This window comes from Marmota marmota, unplaced genomic scaffold, assembly GCF_001458135.2.
Source record: "Marmota marmota marmota unplaced genomic scaffold, marMar, whole genome shotgun sequence".
Lineage (NCBI taxonomy): Eukaryota > Metazoa > Chordata > Mammalia > Rodentia > Sciuridae > Marmota > Marmota marmota.
In genome coordinates, this window is record NW_025999853.1 from 41,785,696 (window position 1) to 41,802,571 (window position 16,876).

General features: G+C 31.9%; 1 protein-coding gene across 1 annotated transcript in view; it reads right to left on the minus strand.

Moving 5' to 3' along the window:
• Window positions 1-122: 122 nt before the first annotated feature.
• The window catches only part of Lemd3 (LEM domain containing 3), a 68,636-nt gene continuing 51,882 nt past the window's right edge, over window positions 123-16,876 (minus strand). The window contains exons 5-13 of the mRNA XM_015483052.2: window positions 9,597-9,676; window positions 9,362-9,507; window positions 8,455-8,556; window positions 8,251-8,353; window positions 7,125-7,303; window positions 4,653-4,734; window positions 2,667-2,772; window positions 2,497-2,575; window positions 123-2,296 (exon numbers count right to left, since the gene is read on the minus strand). Coding sequence (XP_015338538.1) covers window positions 2,133-2,296; window positions 2,497-2,575; window positions 2,667-2,772; window positions 4,653-4,734; window positions 7,125-7,303; window positions 8,251-8,353; window positions 8,455-8,556; window positions 9,362-9,507; window positions 9,597-9,676 — 1,041 coding nt within the window. The 3' untranslated portion in view covers window positions 123-2,132. The remainder of the gene's footprint in view (window positions 2,297-2,496; window positions 2,576-2,666; window positions 2,773-4,652; window positions 4,735-7,124; window positions 7,304-8,250; window positions 8,354-8,454; window positions 8,557-9,361; window positions 9,508-9,596; window positions 9,677-16,876) is intronic.

The following is a 16,876-nucleotide window of genomic DNA, read 5'->3' on the forward strand; positions in this document are numbered from 1 at the left end:
TAGAGTCTTCATCATGAATGTAGATTCCCAAGTAAAATAGATTTAAAATAAAGGCATATGTTTTCACTGGTAAAAATAAAGACGCGAGGCACTTAAAAAACTTTTTTAAAAGTGAAGACACATTAAAAAAAAACCTAATAAATTTTTAATTAGGATGTGTTCTGTCTCTCTTTTTTTTTTTTTTAAACAGGACAAGTAACTGATTACATCAAACTTCAGAACTTCTCAAATATCTAATTATTATACACATTCCCATCTGTCTTGCAGGGAGGAATCTTGGTCGGCTTAAGTTTCAGGTAAAATAAGCTGCATAATAGCATATATTACAATAATAAATGTACAATGTTTACATGAAATATGTTTTAGAAGCAAGAAAAAGATGCATCTGCATCAAAAGGCGACCTGTTAGAATACCACAACTGTTTTTTGTTTTTTACATTCACTCTTGCAACAGGTTACAAGATGGGGTCACTAAGCTCAGATAAATCACTATGATGCACATAAAATACAGAAAGATTGGTTAATTTATATATTATATATTTATATTTCACACATTAGCATCTGAGACATAAACTGAGAATTTAAAACTTATTCTCTTCAGATAACAAATTAATTTTTTATTCTTCATAAACATGGTGCCCACAAAAGCACATAGGTAAGGCACAATAGGATTTTCTGTTACAGAATAGTGTGCATCATGTTTACTTAACCAGAAAACGTGCATTATCTGTGCAAGTTCATGCTGCAAACCCAACACATATATAATAAAACAAAAAGAAATTGAACTTTAAACAAAATCAAAATTGGTACAATTCCAGCTGTTGCACATATTCATCTGGACTGACAATAATATATCAACAGATTATTTTTAAAAAGCCAATTGTTACATTACAAGTAAACCTTGCTTAGCAACTATTTTAATCTGAAATCATAACAGTAATAAAGCAACTTTATTAAAACAAATTAAATACTGAGGCACAAACCAATGGTCACTCTTGCATTTACTATATTGCAATCTTTCATGACCCAAAATTCCAAGTATAATTTGTCTAATACATTTTGCTGCAACCATGTGCCCTGCTTTAAACTTGACATATAACAGGGTGCTATCGTTTCATTAAATTATAAATAGATTGGAAAAAATACTTAATCCCAATAGTACTATGTCACAGCCCTATTAACAATAAATACAGCTTTTCACAAAATATTTTTCTAATATCTGCCAATTGCTTCTTTATTGCTCACATAAATTTGAATCCATTACAACTGGTGTCAGAACTTTCACATAAAATCATACTCAGACATTTTTATATAAAATCTATAAAAGATATTTTAAACTTGTATCTAATACTTCCAGGTGTTTGGCTGTTTGATCTATGTGATAGTACAGCCATATGTATCTATGTGTGTGTATATATATACACACACACATACACACACACACACACACAAATTAGATTATGAATAAAATAGAAAGCTTATTTTACTGCTTATGCAGACATCCTCACAAAACAAGACTACTTTCACCACCACCACCACCAGCATTTATACATATTTACAAAAGCCAGTTTAAGTACATGTACATCCACTTACACATATATGTAACCATTAAAACCAAATAAATTTTCCCATATTCCAGCTGTAGCAAATAAATCCCTTACAAGCAATAGAAACCTAAGGTTAAATTGGGAAATTAACAGTTTTACCACATTAGCTTGTAAGGAATTATGCAGGTGACTGTATACAAAAATTCACATTAGTTCACAAGAAATTATGGAAATACAAGAAGCCTCTTCACCATGCTTTTGTGTGGTTATCCAAACACTTCTTGGTGCAAAAATATAACCACCATATCTGAAAATGCTTAATAAAGTCAGAGTTCCTCATGCAAAACTTTAAATGCACTGGCTTAACTGAGCTCCTAAAACTGAATGAAACAATTATTCTACATACTCAGCATTGCTGCCTCACTGCTAAATCCCTTTGGAACCTTAAGATTTCTGGAACTTTCAAACAGAGCTGTACTCAGCAATAAAAATATTACATACAAAAAGCATTTAAAAAGGAAGACAGGAAGCCAAACAGGAATTTTCCTATTGTAAATAACAGTCCTAGGAGTGAAGAAAGTCCTTTCAGGAACCTCCTTGAGAATTGGCTAGGCCAGTCCGAAGGCGAAGATGAGACATAGAGTTCATATGTTTATTTGATGGCTTCAAGGGAGTGTTGCAAGTAAGAGCTTGGGGAAAGCGATGGTGATATCTATCTAGTCGTAAATATTTTACTGTAACCAACTTCCCTGTTGTAAGATAAAAATAATATTTTAGATCTGTAAAAATGTCTTTAATATTCCTAGAAAAGTTAACTGTGGTAAAGTCATATGAACACAAAATAATTTAAAATTATTACTTAAAAAATGGTAACCTAAAATACTTCAATTTAAAATCTCGTATAGTTTAATCATCTTTTCAAAATTTTTGTAATACATGAATTTCTTACCATCAAACCAAGAGCCATGTAATGCCTTAAAAGCCTTTCCAGCATATTCTGGAGACAGACATTTAACATATACACAACCCTATGATATTAAAAAACAAAAAAGAAAGAAATGTTTTAGTTAAACAGCAACAAATCCAAAACATGAAATTCAGTACTTGAAGCTACGTTACCTCACGTGAATTTTTGTCTACTGCAATGTGAACAATGCCATCATTGTCACTGCATTTTTCTAAAATTGCTTCTTGAATTGCCAGATGCCACTGATCCCCTATTTCCCTAAAAATTAGTAAAACAAAAAATTAACAACTATATTCCTACTCAACTGAAAATCTCATTATTTCAATCACAACAGTACAAATGAGTCATTTTTATATTTAAAATCCCATGCACTTGCAAGTTGTTTCTTTTTTCTTTCTAGTGTTAACTCATTAAAGGTGCAAAAGTTGAATATCATTTTCTTTATTTTTAATGACATTTTTGAGTTCTTGAATTTAAGAAAAGTCTTAGTAAATACTATATTGAGCTTCTCTTTTCCAAAATAATGGAAGAGTGATACAGGACAAACATTTTACATAGCTACCTTATTATAATAAGAACTTTAAGATCTCTTGCTATAGTAATGCACTTTTGTCTTACTTGTGAGACAGAAGAAAAGTAACTTCACTTTAAATCATAAATCTTCATTTTAGGTAATGAAGTACAGGGCTGGCATTGACTTCCTCATTACTAAGGCATGAGGTCAGAGTTCCTACAGAGGTATTATCACACTGCTACTGTTTATATATGTATTTGCAAAACAGAGGATGCATATACATACATTCATGTATAGACTGACAGTACTTTCCAACATTTCCATTTTGCTGTCATCTATTTGAAATCTCATCAATAATTTTTTTTTAAATTTTTTTTATTGGTTGTTCAAAACATTATAAAGCTCTTGACATATCATATTTCATACATTAGATTCAAGTTGGTTATGAACTCCCAATTTTACCCCAAATACAGATTGCAGAATCACATCGGTTACACATCCACATTTTTACATAATGCCCTATTAGTAACTAAAATATGGACAACATGCCTTTATTTTATTTTTTTTGTATGGGGTGGTAGGCAAGCACTCTTCCATTGAGCTACAGCCTCAGCTCTACAACTGACTTTTGTCTTTGTGTTGGTGGGGATTGAACCCAGGGCCTTGTGCATGTGAGGCAAGCACTCTACCAACTGAGCTATGTCCCCAGCCCTTCATCAATAATTTTTCAAATAAATGAATTATTAGATTGGATCTGGAGTATTTTATATGTAATGCAGATTCTACCATTAGAATTTTAAAAACAATTTAATCTGTCAAACTGTTGAACAACTAACCTCCAGAAAGCTAATTCTAAAAATTCTGTGGCTTAATATGTAAAATATTATAAATTCTAAGGCAGCAACTTTTGACTCTGTTATTCTCTGGATGTGTTTATTGCTATAATTGTAGTCAAAAAAGTTCTTCAAATATTACATTGCAAGGAAATGTAGGCCCTAAAGAAAGGAAGGTATGTACAACTTTGTAGGAAATATTTTTATAATTGGACACTGGAAATTTTATTAAAAAGGCTCATATATGGATGTGTAAGTGTAAAGATATAAACTAAACACACACACACACATACACGCACACATAAACCCACTGAAACAAAAAATGTTGACAGTCATCTATAAAATGAATTATGCATTTAATAAAGGATGTTGTTTGTCACTGTGTGTCAATTCCTCACATTTATGTGCTACAAGGCTTCACAATAAATACAAAGATTTAGAAATGTTTTACAAATCTCTATACAACTATTTCCTGGTTAATCCTTTGCTGGGCATTTAACAAAAGAGAAAAACATTAAAATTTCTATAGTTAGGAATTCAGAAGGAAACAGATTTTTCAATTATAGGCACAGCATTATAAGAATGCCATGCAACTTTCGGCAGCAGCAAGGTGAGGTCTGGCCTTGCGGAGGACATCGGATTTAATCGTTAATTTCAGCGCTTCCACATTCCTTAATCTCCAACCTTCTCAATAAAATGATTTGACACACACACACACACACAAAAAAAAGAATCCATGCATTTTTTAACCAAACATTGCCATTAAATTTACATGTGATCGTAATACTTACATAACTGGATCAAACATATTTCGAATCTTTAAACACGGTGTCAAACTATTTGGCGGTGAATTTCTTCTATCTAAATGAAATGCTATAAAAAATAAGTTTGTTTTACTATTGGCCATTGTTTCATTTTGTTGAACATTTTCATTGTTTAATTCAAAAATATTCATTACATAGTTATACTATGAACCAGACCCATGTTAGATGTTACAGTGAATTAACAGAGTCCTTGCTGTCACAGAGTTTACAGTGCAGTGAGAGACATAGATGATAAACAGTGTCATTCAAGACATAACTGTGATACGTCCTAAGACAGTAGAGCACAAAAAGCTGTAAAAAAAAAAATAATAATAATAACTTCACCTCATTTGGGAATATCAGATAAGATTTCCCCAAGGAATTGAAATTCATGCTGAGCACTAAAGAATAAAAAAAAATTAACAGGGTAAAGATAAGTAAAAGGACATCTCAAGAAGAGAAGATAGCTTTTACATAGGCTTTGTGACAAGGAACCTGATATATTCAAGTAACCAAAGGCAGTTAATGTGGCAAAGTGGAAAAATTTAAAAGATAAACTTGGAGAGGTAGATGTCAGATTATTCAGGACCACCTAGGCCATACTCAAGTACTTCAACATTGACACAGAAATAATAGTTATTCAAGTGTTTTAAGCAGTGGAACAATATGACAGCATCAATCCTTTAAAATTGTAATAAAAAAATAGTTTATTATATGAGGAATCAATCAGGCAAATGCAAAAAGGAATACTAGGAGACTGTTTAAGAAGGTCATTGTTGTCTAGGAAGGAGATGACAGTGATGTGGGTAAGACAGGCGAACAGTGCAGATGGAAAATAGATGGAATCAGGATATATTAAAGAACAGATATGACTTGCTAGTTGAAAGACTAAACAAAGGCGGATAGGGGGAGATTAAGAATGACTCCCAGGGGCTGGGGATGTGGCTCAAGCAGTAGCGTGCTCGCCTGGCATGCGTGCGGCCCAGGTTCGATCCTCAGCACCCCATACAAATAAAGATGTTGTGTCCACCGAAAACTAAAAAATAAATATTAAAAATTTCTCTCTCTCTTTCTAAAAAAAAAGAATGACTCCCAGGTTTATGGCTGAAAACATGAGGAATGTTACTAATAACTAGACTAAAAATATTCAGTTCAATATTCATGTTCAATTTGTGGTTCCCATCTCCTAAAAAATAAGATTAGTATAAACCTCAATACAATCTGAAAACCAGAACAGCAGACTTAGTCACAGCTGAGATTATTTAAAGAGTGAAGGTAGAGGACTGGGGATATAGCTCAGCTGGTAGAGCGCTTGCCTCGAATGTACAAGACCCTGGGGAATTCAATTCTCAGCACTACCAAAAAAAAAGTTAAGATAGAATGAGAAGATGGTCTTTAAAAACTCCAATGCCTAAAAGTCTAGGAAATGAGAAAGATTGGGGGGGGTGGTTTGCAGAAAAGGTCTGATAAGAGGAAAAACCAAGGGGTGGGTGGGGGACGGCATCTCCTAAGTTCAAAGATAAAAGTTTCAAGGAGTGCTCAATTGTCAAACACTGGTAAGAGACTGAGTAAAGTAAGTAATTCTTTGTTTTCAATTACTTAGGGCCCTTCTGCATGAATCTTTTAAAAAGGAACAGTTTGTTATTTTAATTTTGGGTAACACCAAAGCATCACTTTCATACCTTGATTAAAGAAGCTTTTATTCTAGCATTTTGAAAGTGAAAATTAGAGAAAAAAGGAGGGACTGGGTTTTCTTCCTGTAGTTTCAAAACAGGGTACTTACCTTTTCTAAGAATACTGTTTATCAAACATTGATAAATATGCTTTTGTAGAAAAAGAATTTACAATTGTGAATTTAGCATTCACAATTTTCTTATATATAATTTTCTGCTTTACTGTATGCAAGAGGTTTGGGTATATAAGGCAGCCAGTCTTAAACAAAAAAAACCCTCCTGTATGCTTATGTGACTGCTTTTGAAACTAAGCAGACAATATAAAAACTATGAAAAGATATCTACAAAAAAATAGGTGGCAGGGGGAATATACAAGTAGAGATGTATTGACAAGAAAGAAGAGGGAGACAAGCAAAAACTAGAAGAAAGAATAGTTTAAAAGGTTATGTTTCCACTTACATACATAAAATATGTAAGGTATGTATGTTTATGTCATACTTATAAATTATGTGTCTTATTTACATAGAGAAATTAGATGAAAAGAATGCAACTAGATCTATGATACTATATTGCTTGTTAAGTGAAAAGAGCAAGATCCAAGAAATGTTTGCCTTTATTACAGTAAAACAAATCATTTGTGTTTGCATTAGCAAGCACAAAAATGTGTAAGGATACATAACAAGTTTTCATGCATCTTTGAATTGTATGGTTTCAACTTAAACACATACTGTAGTTTTGAAAAATTATAAGAAAATCAATTTTATACTTTTTTGGTTAAAGTACATACCTTGACCTTGCCATACTTTAGAAGGTATCACTAATATTTTATCACAGGATGCAGAAGGCTGGATCCACCGCCAAACTAGAAAATCTGCACCACCTATTCTTCGTGTTTCCGTGCGGACTCTAGACTCATTAGCAGCAAGGAAGTCAACGGCTCTATCCCAGACTTTCTTCATTTTTTTTCTATTACATGAACAAAATGAGAAATTTACAAATTTATCTTGGCTTGTCATCTTTTTGAAATATTAGTAATTGAAGTATGGTTATTATGAAGTCTGGCTGTTCTTATCACTACTCAGAGTTTGTTTAAAAGCAGATAGTAGGTGCCTGTACCCCACTTCAGATTTACTGAATTTCAGTCCCTAGAGGTGATAAATGAGCATGTAGTTTTTTTTCTTCTTCTTCTTTTAATCTAAAACCTCCACTGGTGATTATAATGTGCTACTAGGTTACGAATGATGCTTTACATATGGCATCACCTTTTTATTTTCAAAAGTTATTTTTTTTTAGTTTTTATTTTAAAAACTAAATAATAATAAAATAGGTATTTAAAAATATTAGTAAAACACCAGAGATTATTTGTTTTTGTTTTTTCCTACAAATTTACTCCTTATTGGTTTTTGGTTATACATGACAGTAGAATCCATTTTGACATAATTATAAAAGCATGAAATATATCTTGTTCTAATTCAGACCCCAGTACCTCTCCTTACTCTTCCCTCCCCTCCCCGTTCCCTTCCCTCAATTGATCTTTCCGCCATTTACCCATAGCTATTTTTTAAATTAATTTCTTGTGGATGTACACAATGGTGAGATTAACTATGGTTTGTACATATTTCTGTTTCTTTAATAAAATGAAATTAAAGGAGATAAGATAGAAAGTGACAAGAAAGAATCAAAAATGTACAGGAATGAGAAAAGCTTAGAAATCTAGTCATCTTACGTGTGACTGAAAATCAGGGGGACAACAAAAGAATTTAGAAAGAAAGAAGAGTATAAAATATTTGTAAAAAGTGTGCATAGTAAAATAGGTCTAGATAAGAAAGAGCCACAATTCTCAATATAATTTCCAAGACTACAGAAGAAACCTATATTCTGATTTACTTCAACTCAAAATGCTTTGAACACACCTGTCATGAGGCTGTATTAAGGAATCTCGCACATGAGGAATAGGCATGTAAGGTTGTAAATCCTTATTCTCCTGGCAAGCTTCATTATGACTTCGCAAAACATCTGAAAATAAATCAAACTTCAAAAATGAATCAATCACTTGACATTGTTATATTATCATGTTATTGTTCTAGAAATAGTTAGTGGTTTTACAAATACTGTACCTATTATCTTTACCACCATATCATACATCTGCCTTGATTCCTCCTCCTCTTTTGTCCAGCGATATTTCATGTAACGCAGAACAACACAAACCATCACTACACCTGCAATATTCACATGTTTTTCGGTTTAACAATGTGGTCAATGGCATTTAATTACATTAGATAGTCTCTACAATGATTATCTTAATTGTACTAATGAAAAAATGCAAAGAGTCTTTATGACAGAGGGTTGAATTGGTCACATAATAAAAGTGCACAGAAAAAAATTTAATATTAAACATTTTCCAGAGTTTTCTCTAGAAAATGTCTTCTATTACCCTGATAACTAAACATTTAAATTCTATCTTTTTTAAAAAAAAAACGCAACTTTTTAAACATTTTCCAATTATAGCATTAAAGTACTTAACAGTTTTATTAAAGGATTAAACATGATAAATCTTACTTTAACTGAATTATTTGTAAAGGGCTAAGAAAAAGAAAAAGCAAGGAATAAAATCTCTTAAATTCCTATTACCAATCACAAAATATAGTAATCTGAATACAAATTTTAAATCTCATAAACAATACTGTTTAAATAAAGAATAATTTCAATGAGCTTAATTTACAATATTTTATTTAAAAAGAAAACTTTTCTATTTTCTAAAGTAAATACACTAACTATTTCTGTAACATTCTTATGAAAAAGTTTTATCCCTACCTCTCTCTGTTACTGTTTTCTGAGCCCTCAGTCTGATATGACATTATAAAAAGCCCTCAATTTCATTTAGTGAACACTTCTGAATGTGATTTATATGACATCTATCACCAAAGTGACAAGTAAATTCTTGGCTCTGGCATTTAGTGAAATACAGACACACACAAAAATTCTAGAATGCAATATATCACTCTTCTTATCCTAACAACTTACCCAAGCATAACAACAATAACCTGTGTGTTACAGTAATAAAAGCACGTCGAAAACGACACCAGAAAGACATCTGTGGTCTTGTAGATTGTAAAAACAGCACATCAGTTATGTTTTTCAGTTCTTCCTCAGGGCTATAACCAACACACCTATTTAAAAATAATTAGAGTTGAGTTTAAGGTTAAAAAAAAAAATCACTTCTTATACTATAAAACAAAATGGAAATCAATTCCGCTACCTTATTCCAACATCTTTCCCATTTTCTAAAATCCACTGCAATGAGGTGTTAAATATATCTTCATATTCAGGACCTAAATCCTAACAAGAAAAAAAGAGAAAATAGCTATTTTTAATAATCCACATTCATTTGACTCTGACTCTACATAAGCTGTCTTATAAATAACACTCCATGTAACATTTTAACTATGTAACAAACATAACAAAAATGTATTATTCATTAAAGAAATTTTTAAAAAACAAAGAAATCATGATTTTCCCACTAATTCAATATAACTTGTTAATATTTTGCTATATTTTCTCCTTTTATATTTATAGACTTGGGAGTTCTTTTTTATAGTTTTGTTTTTAAGTGTCATTGTGATCAGAATGACTTAATTTTTAATGAAACGCCATTTTCATATGAATAAACAGCAAACAGTTCAGATGTGGCTATTTTATTTTTATAAATGAATGCATTAAGCATATGAACTCAAAAAACCTGTGTAAACAATGGACTCAAGCTTCCAAGAGAAAAGAATTGAGAAAAACTTGCATGGATCACTGTGTCCTTAACAGGTTTTATAGTACTTGTGACCTTTCCAAGAAGATTGGTGTGATATTAAAAATGTGACTTTTTGATATGGTATAATGAAATGTGACAACAACTGGAAGTCCTAACAACTCAGTATACCTATATTTTTCAAATAACCAATGCTTGAAATTATATAATCATACATGGGTAAAAGATTTATTCAAAGTACAAAGCACAAGCTGAGGTTGTAGATCAGTGGTAGAGTGTTTGTCTAGCACATGTGAGGCATTGGGGTCAATCCTCAGTACCACATAAAAATACAATAAAGGCATCGTGCCCACCTACAACTAAATAAATATATGTATTTTTTTTAAAGTACAAAGCACTTCAAAGGATTTTATTGGGCACAGTACAAAATGTTCACTAATATGTTTGAGACTCCAAATTAAAATCACCTTTAAGAAACTACTTGTGAGGTTTGCTATCCTATCAAAGAATACTTATAATTATCTGAAAAGACACATTTTCCCCTGTTTTAACTCCATACTGATGTAAGGCTGGATTTTCTTGATATACTTCAACAAAATAGCAACACAACAGACTGAATGCAAAAGTAGAAGAGAATCCAGCTGCCTTTTATTAAGCTAGGCATTAAAAAGATTTGCAAAATGGAAAACAATACCACTATTCTCATTAAACTATATTTTTGAAGATAGAATTATTTTTCATAAAATTATGTCTCACAAAATTATGTCAACATGTAACAGGATCATTATTTTTATTCTAAGTGAATAAAATGATTTCATTTTTAATTCTAACGTAACTATATGTATATATTTATATCTAACATAATAAATGTATAAAATATATATTTATAAACATTTATCCACAAATGTAAATGTAAACACACACACACACACACACACACATAAATAGCCACTTAAGACTTCAGTAATTATGGAAAGTCCAAAAGTTTAAGATCTGCTATGTATGGGTATTTTTTAAATCAAAATATTGAAACTGGTATCACATATGCACTATTTTTCTACTTGCTTTTTCCATGGAACCAAGTATTATATCAATATCAGTACACATGGAAAAACCCTAGGTTTTCCTACTCCATTGTATGATTACTCGAGACATAAATCAACTCCTTATTAATGAACATTAAGAGTATATTCTTTAAAAAGAATTTTTTTGCAGTCTTGGATATAGAAATCAGGACTTCCTGCACACTAGGCAATGTTCTACCACTGAGCTAAGTACCAGCCTGAATTTTAAATATATACATATCTCAAATAGTACTGTTACAAAAATCCCGGAAACATTTTTCACTCAACAAATATGTATAAAGGACTCACTATCTGTCAGGTACCATATCAAGAACTAGAAGTATAACACTAGGACAGTCAAAATTTCCTGTGCTTATGAAGTAGTCTACTAGAAAGTATGTCTCTCATGTATTAGATATGAGGAGTCCCCTAAAAGCTTATGTGTGGAACAATGCAAGAACCTTCAGATGTGAAATGATTACATCATGAGAGGTCTGGGCTACATTATCCACTGATACGGATTAACTGGGCGGTAACTGTAGGCAGGTAGGATGTGGTTGAAATAAGTAAAAGGGGGAGGTAGCCTTTAGGGTTTATATTTTATCTCCAGTGAGCAGAGCTCTCTCTCTGCTTCCTGTTCCTCCTCATACTTAGCTTATTAAAATCATAGGAGTTGTTAATTAATGAGTTTATTATAATAGCCGGTATATTTGTAAACTTCAAGTTACAAAAAACAAGGGGTAGGCTGGGGATATAGCTCAGCTGGTAGAGTGCTTGCCTCCAATGCACAAGGCCCCCAGCACCACAAAAAGAAAAAGAAAAATACAAGGGGTAAATAAGAAAAGAGTACTGTTATTTTCCCCCACTTCATATTTTCTTTTCCCTGTACTCAATATCCCCATCATCTGGAATATAATGGAATCATGGTATGTTACATATTCTTACAAAACAATTGACAAATTATTTAAAAACTTTAAAGAGTCAAAGGAGTGTTTAGGTCTTAACTATGCTATTTCTACAAATATTCTACATAGAGTCCTACAGCACTATAAAATAGAATTGCTTGATAAAACTTGAGGTTTTTTCCCTTGCTTATGCTAACTAAATACTTCATGCTACTATTGTAACATACATAGTATCTATTTGTATTTTAAGAACTTAAACTGTTTTATTATTTACTTTATGTGGTCACTTTAAAAAGCTATAATACAGCAAGGTATGCCAACTACTTTTTTTCTGTAAATGGTTAGAAAATAAGACATTTAAGTTTTGTTGATAAAAATATGCCTCTTTGTTTGTAAAGCAACCTTTATTTATTTTTATTTTTTGGTGCTGGGAATTAAAAACCAGGGTGCTCTATCAATGAGCTAAATCCCCAGTCCTTTTAATTTTTATTTTCAGAGAGGATATCTGTAAGCTGCTGAGGGCTGGCCTCAAACTTTCAATCCTCCAGAATTGCTGGAATTACAGGCGTGTGCCACCACATCCAGCTATAAAGCAACCTTTAAAAATGTAAAGCCAGGGGCTGGGGTTGTGACTCAGCAGTAGAGTGCTCTCGCCTAGCATGTCTGAGGCCCTGGGTTGGATTCTCAGCACCACATAAAAGTAAATTAATAAAAAATAGGTATTGTGTCCAACTACCAGAAAAAAAAAAAAAAAAAAGTAAAGCCAGCCAGGCACCGTGGCACACACCTGTAATCCCAGTGGCTAGAGAGGCTGAGATAGGAGGATTGCAAATTCAAAGCCAGCCTCAGTAAAAGCATATAAATTTAGAGTATGTTCTCCCAAGTCTTAAATCTATTTATTTTATTACATTATGCACGTACATACAAATATACCCATCCAGGATCTCCACTTCCAATGTACCTTATTTTCAAAATAACTGGTGAGCTGAGTGCAGTGGCACACACTAGTAATCTCAGTAACTCAGGAAGCTGAGGCAGGAGGATTGCAAGTTCAAAGCCAACCTCAGCAATTTAGTGAGACTCTAAGCAACTAAATGAGACACAATTTTATTAACTGTGATTAGCATCCCAAGCTAGTCCCTAAAATCTTGGTCTATTAGCATATTTGTAACACTTGGTATATTTGCAACTATCACTGTGTCAAAGGATAACCAGGTTTTGAAAATAATATAGGGTCTTTACTATTATTCATTATACCATTCTAGAGAAAAGTTAACATAACCAACATGTTGTTTCATGAAAATATAATGCTATGTATTTCCTAAATGTTCCACCAGAGGGACCTCTCAACTTCTCATAAATAAAAGCTTTCAATATCAAAAATGATGAAAATAAAGCTCAAGAAAAGAACCAGGGGACTTAGAAATGAGTATTTAAATTATTTAGTAATTAAGTTGACTTAAATGTCCTTTGAGGGACATAACAAGATAAATAAAAGGATAATTGAATGTAAATAATCAAATTCAAGAAAACAAAAATATTTTATTGAGGCTTTTCACTAATTTTACTCCATCAAATATTTATAATACATACTGTGTTTAAAATGCACTAGAAGCTGGAGAAAAACTAGCTTAAAACAATGTGTACAATTCCTGTTTTACATATTTTCGATTTATTTACTCCTAAATCCACAAACTTAACTGTGTTGCATGTGAAACCACACTATAAATATATGAAGGTCTCTTTCTATAAGCAGAAAGCCTACTATATACATATTATCATTGTTTGATACAAACTTTCTAGGGAGTCTCTTCCATATTTATGACAGAACTTGGATAAAATAAACAATCTGGGCTAGATTGTGCTAAAACAACCATTGGAAATATTTTGAACATATATTAAAAGCATTTTTAAAAAGCTCTAGACAGAGTGCTTTCATAATACTGAAAAATGACAAACCAAACAATACAATCACATATTATCCAATGAGAAAAGTTTTCAAAAAACTGTTCAATGACAGATGGAAATGTACTTAATAATTTTGGGAAATAAATATTTATACTGTAAAATACTTAAATATTAATTTAAAAAAATATTTTAAAAGACTGTAGAAAAATGGGCCAAAATACTATCAGTGCTTATCCTTAGTGAATTTGAAACCTATTTTTTTCTTTTATTTTCCATGTGAATTACAATCATAAGCAATATTTAATTTTACTTTGGAAAATGTAAGCATTATTTTTAATGTACTTATATATTTATCTAGACTTTGTTCACAAAAATCCTAATTATTATTTCTTTTTTTGTAAGGGAAGAGGAGAGTCCAAAACTACACCTATGGTAATGACAAGCCATAACAAGTTTTATAACATTTGAAAACCTGAAAATGAGACTCCAAAAGGCAAATGTTAACACAAATACACACACATAAATCTAGATGTAGTTAAGTGTGGTGACACGTGCCTGTAATCCCAACAATATGGGAGACTGAGGTAGGAAAATTCAAGGCCAGCCTGAAAATAAAAGGTCTGAGGATGTAGTTCAATGTCAGAGCAATTGCCTAGATTGTGCAAGGCCCTGGATTCAATCCCCAGTATTGCAGAAATAAATAGATAAACAGATAAACAAATAAAAAAATCTAATGCAGAAGAATGTTAACATTTTACATAAAATGACTTCATTTAACCAAGACATGGTATTAAATTAGTACAGAATCTTTTGTAAAATATGGAAAATTCTATAGAATTGAAAAATATAGGGCTGGGGATGTGGCTCAAGTGGTAGCATGCTCGCCTAGCATGCGTGGGGCACTGGGTTCGATTCTCAACACCACATAAAAACAAAATAAAGATATTGTATCCACCTAAAACTAAAAAATAAATTTTAAAAAAAGAAAATATAAAAAAGCAAAATCCAGTGTAAAACATAAAATAATCCCAGGAAAAAGAGATGAAAATATCTTCAGGAATGCATTTCATTAATATCTTTTTTTTACTGATTTGGTTTCCAACACAGTTCATCCATAGGTGCTTCCAATAAATTCTTTGCTATAAGACTTTAGTAGAACTAATCTCTTACACCCTATGCTTCTCTGGGTCTCTGACCCTTCTTTTTACCTTTTCTTACTGTTGACTCAAAGCTGCAATCAAGTGGTTTGAGAAGAAAAAGAGAGGAGGTTAATAAACCTTACATACCAACCCTGCCTCTTTGTTCCTCAGTTGTAGACTGACTACTGGCCAGGCACTATCCTGTTCCAAAGCCTATCAAACACAGTACTTTGTTTTTAAGAATCTTGGATTTCTTCTAACTCATCAATGAATCTTGCTCCAGGAATTTATAACCAACCAAAACATATATCTATGCCATGGCCTATGAACATGAACTGAAGAAAAAAGTAGGAAGGATTGGATTGGATCAGATCTTCCTGCTACTAGAAGTAAAAATACTTTCAATTATTTAATAAGGAACCTTCTGCTTGCTTTGAATTTCCACATGATATACCCTTCTTCCTAAAATATTTTCTTCTATGTTCCCTTAGGCCTCCTCAATCCAATCCCCTCAATGAAACTAGGAGTTGGTTTAAAACCAACAAGATTGACAAACACTTAACTACTCTAAAAAAATAAAAATAAATATACACACACAAAATATAAATTTTTTATATATATACATATATATATATATATATATATATATATATATATATTTTTTTTTTTTTTCATTTCTAACTCTTAGGGTTTGAATATGAGGTTTCCACCAAAAGCTTCTGCAGAAAAGTTAATATAGAAATGTTCAAAGGTAAAATGATTACAGTATGAGAGCTGTAACCTAATCAGTTCATCTTCGCTTGAATGGGCTAACTGGTTCATAAGTATAAACGAGTGAGGTGTGGCTGGAGGATGTGGATCGCTGGGGGCATGCCCTGGAAGGGTTGATCTTCCCTGAAGCACCTTCCTTTCTTTTGGTGCTTTCCAGCTGTCATGAGCAAACAGCTCTCCTCTGTCACTTCATGATGCTGTACCTTGCTTTGGGCCCAGAACAACGAAATCCACGAACCATCAACTGAACCTCTGAAACTGAATCCAAAATAAACTTTTCTTCCATATCATTCTTGCCGGATATTTTGATCATAGTGATGAAAAGGTGACTAAGACACTAATTTTTATGACTTAATTAATGAAGAATTCATCATAATCCTACTCAAATTTTCCCCTAAAATTGAAGAGAACAGAACACCCTCAAACTCAGTTTATGAGGCCAGCATTACTACAGCATGAAAACTAGACAAAGTAAATACAAGAAAACCATATACTAATATCCTTGATTAATATAGACATAAATATCTTCAACAAAATAGGAGAAAGCTGAATTCAACAGCACATTAAAAGACTCATACACCATGACCCAAGGATGGTTCAACATATGAATATTAATAGATGTGATTGCACATTAACAGATGATTAAAACAAATCATTATCTGCTTCTAACCCTAATTTATTATAAATTATATACATGTATTGTTACCATAATGTACCTTATAGAGATGTACAAATATTACATCTTTAAAAAAGATCTTAAAAATCTTCTCTTTAAAAAAAAGAAATACAATTATTTCAATAGATATAGGAAAAATGCTTAACAAAATTCAACATGATTTCATGGTTAAAAAAAAAACAAATTAAAAAAAAAAAACCTTGAAAAACTAGGTCATATATGCAAAGTCCTCAGCTACATCATAACTCAATATATGCCCACTCTTGTCACTTCTAATCAGCACACTACCAGAAATGCTAGCTAAAGTAATAAGAAA